Below are 10,096 nucleotides of genomic sequence, written 5' to 3' on the forward strand. Positions count from 1 at the left end.
ACTGTTCGTAACCTTGGTGTCATATTTGATCCTGAAATGAGCTTCCGACCACATATCCACAGCATAACTAAGACCGCCTATTTCCACCTCCGTAACATTGCCCATCTCCGCCTTTGCCTCAGCTCATCCGCTGCTGAAACCCTCATCCATGCCTTTGTTACCTCTAGACTTGACTATTCCAACGCACTCCTGGCTGGCCTCCCACGTTGTACCCTACGTAAACTTGAGGTCATCCAAAACTCGACTGCCTGTGTCCTAACTCGCAACAAGTCCCATTCACCCATCACCCCTGTGCTCGCTGACCTACACTGGCTCCCAGTTAAGCAACGCCTCGATTTCAAAATTCTCATCCTTGTTTTCAAATCCTTCCATGGCCTCGCCCCTCCCTAGCTCTAATCTCCTTTGCCCTCTTGAGCATCCTAGATTATAATTGCTCAACCATTGGTGTCTGTGCCTTCTGTTGCCTAGGCCCGAAGCTCTGGAATTCCCTGCCTAAACCCCGCCGCCTCTCTTTCCTCCTTTAAGACACTCCTTAAAACCTACCTCTTTGACTAAGCTTTTGGTCATCCGCCCATAAATCTCCTTATGTGGCTCAGTGTCAAATTTTTTGTGTGTCTTATAATGCTTCTGTGAAGTGCTCTGGGACGTTTTACTACGTTAAAGGTGCTATATAAAATCCCGGTCAAATCCACGTGAATGCAGAACAGTCAATTGTTTTCTTTAAAATCCAGCTGCTTGAAACTGTGAATTGCTACACCTGCAACTTTTCTGAATGGTGAGACTATACCAGAAATTTCAGTTTCAAACATTTCCTCTGGTAAACAGGAAAACCCAAGCAGTGATTTCCTTCACGCAACACTTATAGCAATGCCTGAAAAAAACGTTTTAACAATAAAATCCATTATTAGAAGTTGGAAAAATGCCAATAAGGACTCCTCTCCAAAATGAAGATGAACTATCTTCTGTTGTTCATAACATTAAACACTCAGACTCAAACAAAAATAGATTATAACAGGTTTTGTTTCCAATTCTCTCTCCCTTAAAAAAAAATCACCTATCAACCTTATAACTCTATCAATTAAGGACTGGGTGATTTGGACAATTGTCTTCCCCATGATTGTGTCAGATGAAGCAAGACAATTATGACAGTTTTACTCCCTTTGCCTGATTCAAACATTTCAGCCATTTCCGCCATTCCAACTATTAGTCTAGATAACTTGTACACCTCAGCCAACCAAGCCAAGTGAGTTGAACAGGAAGCCCAAACACTCAAACGCATAAGCTCGGTTCTGAATTAAATGCAACCGTCATAGAATTTGAATGACTAGGCTACCATTGTCTTATTTTAAATCATATCACATACTGTACCTCAGTGGAAAAATGTATTTAATATACAGATCAGTGAGTCTATTGTAAATAGATGTGGTACTGTCAGACAAGATCAACAGGCTTCTTTTTGAAGATAAAAGGGTATTGTATGATGAACCATCTTAGGCTACACTTTGAACTAACAAAGTACTAGATGTACAACTTAAGACAGAAATACGATAAATTGTACAGATGAGGTAAATCCAGAATATGACTTCAGATTAAACCCAGAAATTAGGAACAGAAGACATAAATTTAAATTAGTGAAAAGTAAATTTAAAAGAGGTATTATAAAGAATTTCCTTACAAAGTGATTAAAAAAAAATGTTGGAATAATCTGCTGTAAGAAGCAAAAATATTAAAGATGTTTAAAATGCAGCTGGACATTATAACGGGAGAATATACGAGATAGAAACATAGAAGATAGGAGCAGGAGTAGGCCATTCGGCCCCTCGCGCCTGCTCCGCCATTCAATGCAATCATGGCTGATCATCCAAATTCAGTACCCTGTCCCTGCTTTCTCCCCATATCCCTTTGATCCCTTTAGCCTCAAGAAATATATCTAACTCCTTCTTGAATATATGAGAACGTTCTTTAATAGACAAATAGACCTTTTCTTGTCTTTGCCTTTTCCTATGTTGTCCAATCATTCAAGCAGCGCAGCACAGCACTGCCAACTCTGATTGGTAACTAAAAAATGCAACATATTAGGTCTCCCAGCTTCTCCCTGCAGGGAAAGGTGCATTTTTGATACTTCCCTCTGACCTAATTGCGTGGGAAATCAACTGCACACAACAATCCACAACACAAATCATCGGGATAGCCATCAGAGGTCTTTCCTGGATGAGGTACTATACCCATTAGCCCAGCCTCAGAATAAACAAAACGATCACAACCATGGCTAGTGTTTAATGTAGGCTAAGTCTGTCCAAGCCTGGGACCAAAGACTTTTTTAGATGTTCACATCCGAGATCAAACATTTGCTGTGTGTGTGCTGGGAAGTTACCAAAATGAATAGATAGAAAAACATTATGAAATATGGAGTGCGAATAAAAATGCTCCTCCCCTCCTCAACATAGGACACCAGAACTTGAAATTCACTTTACAATTAGAGTAAGGAAGTGAAAGGCTAAAATGAGTCATATCATTATACCAATGGCATTAACTTAAAGCAGTAGCTTATGTACTTATTGCAGTCATCAGTCTGTTTTAGTCAGGTATAATTAATTCTAATATTTAACTGAACATTTCCAGAAAAAGAGAGATATGCGTGGGAATATCCTTTAAATGCTTCTGAAACCACCTCAGGCTCAGTGAGTAGATGCACTACCCATTGAGCTCCTAAACGCTACTGACAAATTCTGAAATTAACCGAACCTTTGGGAAATTGCTACCTCTTCCAATTTTCAATCCTCTTAAGGCACTGACTTTTGGTGGGTACCTGCAGCTGTACAACACCTCACTCACGTAACTAATTTTCATTTCTGATCCTAGGTACTGAGTCTTGACAAGCCGTTTGATCTTGGGGACATTACATTGAGGCCAATCCTATCCTCACCTGACCGCTACATAACTCTGCACAGGTCACCGGTTAGAAATCCCCTCTTTTCATTCCCTAACTCAGAGGCCAGCTATAGCACCACTGCTCATAGAATGATACTACAGGAGGAAGTCGTTCGGCCCATCATGCCTGTGCCAGCTCTTTGGTAGAGCTATCCAATTGGCCCCACTCACTTACTCTTTCACCATAGCCCTGCAACTTTTTTCCCCCCTTCAAGTATTTATCCAATTCCCTTTTAAAAGTTATTAATGAATCTGCTTCCACCACCCTTTCAGGCAGTGCATTTCAGATCATAACTCGCTGTGTAACTTTTTTTCTCATGTCGCCTCTGGTTCCTCTGCCAATTACCTTAAATCTGTGTCCTCTGGAAACAATTTCTCCCTATTTACTCAATCAAAACCTTTCATGATTTTAAACAACTCTAACGAATCTCCTCTTACGGGGTTACGGGGATAGGGCTTGTGTGGGATGGCTGTCGGTGTAGGGACCGGGTGCTAGGGTTTGGATGATCAGCCATGATCTCATTGAATGGCGGAGCAGGCTCGAAGGGCCGAATGGCCTACTCCTGCTCCTATCTTCTATGTTTAACCTTCTCTACTCAAAAGGAGATCAACCCCATGTCTCTCCATGTAGCTGAAGTATTTCATCACTGGTACCATTCTAGTAAATCTCCTCAGCACACTCTCTAAGGCCTTGACATCCTTCCTAAAATGTGGTGTCTAGAATTGGATACAATACGGCAGCTGGGGGCCTAACCAGTGTTTTATAAAGGTTTAGCATAACTTCCTTGCTTTTGTACTCTATGCCTCTATTTATGATACCATATGCCTTTTTAAAAGCCTAAATCAACTTGTCCTGCCACCGTCTCTCTGTTCCTGCAATCCTTTTAAAATGTTACCATTTAGTTTATATTTCCATCAGCTCATTCAACACAAAAGGTCCAACCTAAAACCATCTTTGTCAGTAGCGTTTAGGAGCTCAATGGGGAGTGCATCTACTGAGGTGGTGGCAGAAAATCCAGTTGGAATCTCTGCAGGGGGGTGGGCAAGGGCCCTGCAGCACGTTTGAGACAGCAAGAGGTGAGCCCCAGGGGGTGCTGCAGGCCTGAAGATAGTTTGGGGTGTGGTGGGCAGTGGGACAGGTTGATGCCCAGGGTGGGGAGCAGTGAGCCTAAGTGCCAGGGGAAGCTAAGAGTTGCCAACTCTAGCTGGATGTATTCTTGGAGGTTTCATCACATGTAAATGAATTTTAAAAAACACAATTTCTTTAATGCCCCAATGATTTTACTCCTGGGTTGCTCGCTGTAGTGTCCAGGGGATTAATCTTTAATTCCTGAAGACTCACCGACAATTCTGAAGGGTTGGCAACCCTGACGGAAGCTATGCTGTGGAGATGCCGGTGTTGGACTGGGGTGGACAAATGTAGGAAATCACACAACACCAGGTTATAGTCCAACAGCTTTATTTGAAATCACAAACTTTCGGAGCGCTGCTCCTTCGTCAGGAGCAGCGCTCCGAAAGCTTGTGATTTCAAATAAAGCTGACGGAAGCCCCCGCGTTCCTACAACGAATGAGATGGGAAGCATTGAGCCAGAAGGAAGCCCCCGTGGTCCCACAGTGAATCATACAGAATAGTACAGTACAGAAGGGGACTATTTGGCTTGGATTGGGGTAGTAATCCCCATGGACCTGGAGTGGGTTTGGGGGCGGGGTCAGGGTCCTGCGAGGGGCCGGGTGTGGGTTGGGGGTCAGTGCGCCAGGGTCCTCCAGTGGTTTGGTTTGGTTTGGGTGGGGTGGGGTGGGGTGGGACAGTGTGTGTTGGGAGGCGGGGATGATGCAACATCAGTGGCAGCGCAGCACTCGTTCTCTCAGAGATCGCTTCCCCTCATCTTGACCACGATTCCAGCCCCAGATCTTACCCTCCGGCCTCTCCTTTTGTCATCGTGTCGATTTTTTTTATTTTAGAAAACGAGTCTCTTAAAATAAAAATGTAAACCGCGCCGCCACAAAACCAACGCCGCACGGCCCGCACAAACCGGAAGAGTGCTCGCGGCACGCCAAGCGCCGCTCCGGGTGCAACGGAAGCCGCCGACCATTGATCCGGCCCCAATCAAAGTCTCCCCCCCTGCTCATGGTGCATCGAGCCAGCTGCAGACTTGACAACTCGGCCAATGATTGACAGATACACCCTGGCAACTTGTCCAGGCTGAGCCTGAATTTGTGGAATTCAGAAGAAACAAATCTCTGGAAGGGCATTCTGTAGTGCAGCTCACTGTGCAAATAAAGCTCATCTCAGAACAAAATAAAAAGTTGTTAAAAGCATGCATGCTTAATGTTGGTGTGGTGATCTACATTTAACACCCACTAAAACTGCTAATATAAATCCAGGGTCAAGGCCCAAATTAACTTCAGCAAAGCACAGCTAGACTTCCTGCTAGTGGCAGTCTCACACCACTTTACTTTGACATCACATTTAGAAAATGCTATTGGTGTCTATTGGATCCCTCTGGGTACTTTGTAAACCTACCTGATGTGCCAAATATCTGCCTTAATCCATGAGGTTAAAGCTGAAAACGAAAGGCTTTTATTAAGTAAGAACATGGCATCAAGTTAACACAGTCATCACCGACCCAGCCCTTGGCAGAACATTCCAGAAGAGGGGCGGGGCTAGGGAGGAGCATTAGTGGTTACACCGGTGGAACATTCCAGACATTAACAAGTACAACAACAACAACAACCTAACTTCAACTTAAATGTTATGGGAATGTAGATTCTCTACTCCCTGCTTTTTAAACATTTATATTTTTTTAACTGTTCAGAGATAGCGGTGTACTGCACCTGTATCCAGACGTACACACAACTGTCTCCTACACAAGCCTCTTACAGATTCGGCCAAGCAGGAATTGCAATAAAAACAGAAAATACTGGAAATACTCAGCAGGTCAGGCAGCATCTGTGGAGAGAGAAAGAGAGTTAATGCTTCAGGTCAATGACCCTTCGTCAGAATTGGAGTTGTAATATATGTGGGTAGAACAAATAAAGGACAGAGACATGATGAGTTGCTAGTCCATGTACTTGACCAGAGTGAACTGAGCATGCTCATACTAAACCTTGTGCCAAACCATGTGATAATACATTACACTGCTTTCCCCTTAAAAAAATGTACGTATTCCCCTCTCAAATACAACAAAACTATGGCCCCACCTTTCCCAGCATTACATGTACCACATAACAAAAACTCCTGGCTTTTTAAAAAATGAACTACAAATCCAGTTTAGCAGCAGGTTTGCGGAGCCTTCCTGATCTCCTTACTGAAGGTTTTGGTGTTGAACCAATTTTCGGGCTGTTTTGTTTTGGTTCCGAACTCAAAGATGATCCTGTTTCTATCTCAGATTTGTTTGAACCTATATGTTTCACTTCAATCCACTTTGCTGACAAGTAATTCAACATCATTGTCCAACCCAGGCCAGTAAACAAAGCTTCTTGCAATTGATTTCATACTGACGATCCCTCGATATTCAGTATGAAGTTCGACCAGAATTCTATCTCTCAAAGAAGTAGGTACCACCACTCTGTTTCCCCACTTCATACAACCTCGATCACAGGACAATTCAGTATGACGGTTTTGGAATGGTTTCAATTCTGTGTCCAGACACTGATCAGTTCATCCATTCAAGGTGTTTTCATACACTCTTTTCAGTACTGAGTCCTTTTGAGTCTCGTCTGAAATCTCAGTTGCATTCACGGGAAGGTCTTTGTTAACTGCACCTAGCGTGAAAATCTCCCCTTCAATCCCAACACGAGTCCTCATCTGGCAACCTGGAAAAGGCATCTGCAATTGCGTTTTGCTTTGAAGTGGGATATTCAATCGTGTAGTCATATTGTGACAACAACACTTATCTAATGTTGCATTCTTGATGCGGCTGCTGCAGGGATGGCAGATTTGGGCCCCAATATTGCTAGGAGCGGTTGGTGATTGGTTATCAGGGTAAACCTTCAACCGATCAGGAACTGTTGGAATTTCTTGATTCCAAACACTATGACAAGTGCTTCCTTTTCAATTTACGCATAGTTTCTTTCACTCTTTGTGAGGGTTCGCGATGCGAACGCGATTGGTTTCTCTTGGCCTTCATCCATTACGTGGCTTATGACAGCTCCCACACTCCACGTGATATCAAGAAACGGCTCTGCACACTGGATACACCAAAAGCTATGGGCCCTGACAACATCCCGGCTATCGTGCTGAAGACTTGTGCTCCAGAAACAGCCGCGCCTCCAGCCAAGCTGTTCCAGTACAGCTACAACACTGGCATCTATCCGACAATGTGGAAAACTGCCCAGGTATGTCCTTTCCACAAAAACCAGGACAAATCTAACACGGCCAATTACTCCCCATCAGTCTACTCTCAATCATCAGCAAAGTGATGGAAGGTGTCATCAACAGTGCTATCAAGCAGCACTTACTCACCAATAACCTGCTCGCTGATGCCCAGTTTGGCTTCCGCCAAGACCACTCGGCTCCCGACCTCATTACAGCCTTGGTCCAAACATGGACAAAAGAGCTGAATTCCAGAGGTGAGATGAGAGTGACTGCCCTTGACATCAAGGCAGCATCTGACCGAGTCTGGCATCAAGGAGCCCAAGTAAAACTGAAATCGATGGGGATTGGGGGGGAAATCTCTCCACTGGCTGCAGTCATACCTAGCACAAAGGAAGATGTTTGTGGTGATTGAAGGTCAATCATCACAGCCCCAGGTCATCGCTGCAGGAGTTCCTCAGGGCAGTGTCCTAGGCCCAACCATCTTCAGCTGCTTCATCAATGACCTTCCCTCCAACAAAAGGTCAGAAATGGGGATGTTCGCTGATGACTGCACGGTGTTCAATGCCATTCACAACTCTGCAGATAATGAAGCAGTCCATGCCCACATGCAACAAGACCTGGACGACATTCAGGCTTGGGCTGATAAGTAGCAGGTAACATTCGCGCCACACAGGTGCCAGGCAATTACTATCTCCAACAAGCGAGAGTCTAACCACCGCCGCTTGACATTCAACGGCATTATCATTGCCGAAGCCCCCACCATCAACATCCTGGGGGTCACCATTGACCAGAAACTTAACTGGACCAGCCACATAAATACTGTGGCAACAAGAGCAGGTCAGAGGCTAGGTATTCTGCGGCGAGAGTCTCACCTCCTGACTCCCCAAAGCCTTTCCACCATCTACAAGGCACAAGTAAGGAGTGTGATGGAATACTCTCCACTTGCCTGGATGAGTGCAGCTCCAACAACACTCAAGAAGCTCGGCACCATCCAGGACAAAGCAACCCGCTTGATTGGCACCCCATCCACCACCTTAAACATTCATTCCCTCCTCCACTAGCGTACCGTGGCTGCAGTGTGTACCATCTACAAGGTGCACTGCAGCAACTCGCCAAGGCTTCTTCGGCAGCACCTCCCAAACCCGCAACCTCTTCCACCTAGAAGGACAAGGGCAGCAGGCGCCTGGGAACACCATCACCTCCAAGTTCCCCTCCAAGTCACACACCATCCTGACTTAGAAGTATATCGCCAATCCTTCATCGTCGTTGGGTCAAAATCCTGGAACTCCCTACCTAACAGCACTGTGGGAGTACCTTCACCACATGAACTGCAGCGGTTCAAGAAGGTGGCTCACCACCACCACCTTCTCAAGGGCAATTAGGGATGGGCAATAAATGTTGGCCTTGCCAGCGACGCCCACATCCCATAAACAAATTTAAAAAAAACACCGTAGCTGGAAGCATCATATGTAAGCTCATGCTCTGTGTCGTGGTGCACAAGTAGAGTATCACTAGAGAGACTTCTCTTACAAGCGTTGTAAGCTTCCTGTTGCGCTTTCGTCCACTTCCACTGGACATCCTTCTTGAGGAGCTTGTGCAATGGAGCTAACATGGTTGCTAACTGAGGTAAAAAACACGCGTAGTACTGGACCATTCCAAGGAAAGATTTTAACTCAGACACATTCTATGGCTTTGGAGCATTGATGACAGCATCAAGCTTTTCCTTCACTGGTTGCATGTCATTTGCATCAACTTTCAGACCAAGGTACACAACCTCAGGCTGCACAAAAGCACATTTGCTATTTTTCAATTGGACATTGTAAGCATTCAACCTTTGAAGCATTATATCTAACACTTCTAGATTTTCTTCCTCACTGCTTGTTGTGATCAGCACATCGTCTTGATTGCATAAGCAATTTGGAATTCCTTGCAAAATGTTATCCATCGTAGCCTGGAAGATTTTGGAGAAGGACTTTACACCATGCAGCAGCTTGGTTCTTACTTCCTGCTTTAGATCTAGCTCTACAAGCTGTTGAAATATGGCCTTGCTTCTGGCACTGAAAACACTTTGCATTTCTTTATTGGCAGGACTGTGATGAGTGATTTCCATTGCAGCGATAACAATTCACTGAACTGCTCTCACCGACATGCTTTTGACTAGGTCTCACAACTTTAGGCTTTGTGACTGTAGACCTCAGCTGCACTAGTCACTTGAGCTGGACGGAGCTCCCTAGCATTCTTAGATGCCATCTCCATAGATAGGGCAATTTTACTTGCTATGCCAAACATTAGGTTCGGAGTGTTCAGTAACTTAGACTGTGTGCGCTCAGCCACCAGTCCACCCACAAACTTATCTTGCAACGCACTATCCAAAAATGTGTCGAAGTTACAATGCAAAGACTGGTTCTTAAGAGCAACAATGTACTCTGATGGTTTCACTTTGTTTTTGTTTTCGGTACCAAACTTATAGCTCTCTGCTATTTCTAACGGCTTTGGGTCGAAATGGTCCTCGAGTTTCTCGACAATGTCTTCAAATGACACATCCTTCGCTTTCCCTGGTGCGAGTAGGTTTATCAACGTTCCGTAAACATCTGGCCCAATCTCTGTTAGAAAAATTGCTTTTTTTCCGTTCACGAATTACTTTATTTTGAGCTTGCACATTCTCATCTGTACCTTCGGTCTCAATAATGTTATTCATCTTAAAAAACATCTCCATCCGCTCATTATAAGAACTGAATAGTTCGCGAGCTTGGTCATGCCTGCCGAGGCTTCCGATGAATCCCATAGGCGCGGCCATGATTGTCCCGATCCCGTCGAACAGTGACTCAGCACACTACCTGTGTACCT

General features: G+C 44.7%; 1 protein-coding gene across 1 annotated transcript in view; it reads right to left on the minus strand.

Moving 5' to 3' along the window:
- dars1 (aspartyl-tRNA synthetase 1) overlaps positions 1-4,994 on the minus strand; it is a 70,095-nt gene extending 65,101 nt beyond the window's left edge. The window contains exon 1 of the mRNA XM_085986639.1: positions 4,848-4,994. Within this exon, the coding sequence (XP_085842765.1) occupies positions 4,848-4,870 (23 nt within the window). The 5' untranslated portion in view covers positions 4,871-4,994. The remainder of the gene's footprint in view (positions 1-4,847) is intronic.
- Positions 4,995-10,096: the final 5,102 nt, after the last annotated feature.

The sequence above is a fragment of the Somniosus microcephalus genome, chromosome 4, assembly GCF_052327205.1.
Source record: "Somniosus microcephalus isolate GS21.2 chromosome 4, FLI_Smic_1.0, whole genome shotgun sequence".
NCBI classification, from domain to species: domain Eukaryota; kingdom Metazoa; phylum Chordata; class Chondrichthyes; order Squaliformes; family Somniosidae; genus Somniosus; species Somniosus microcephalus.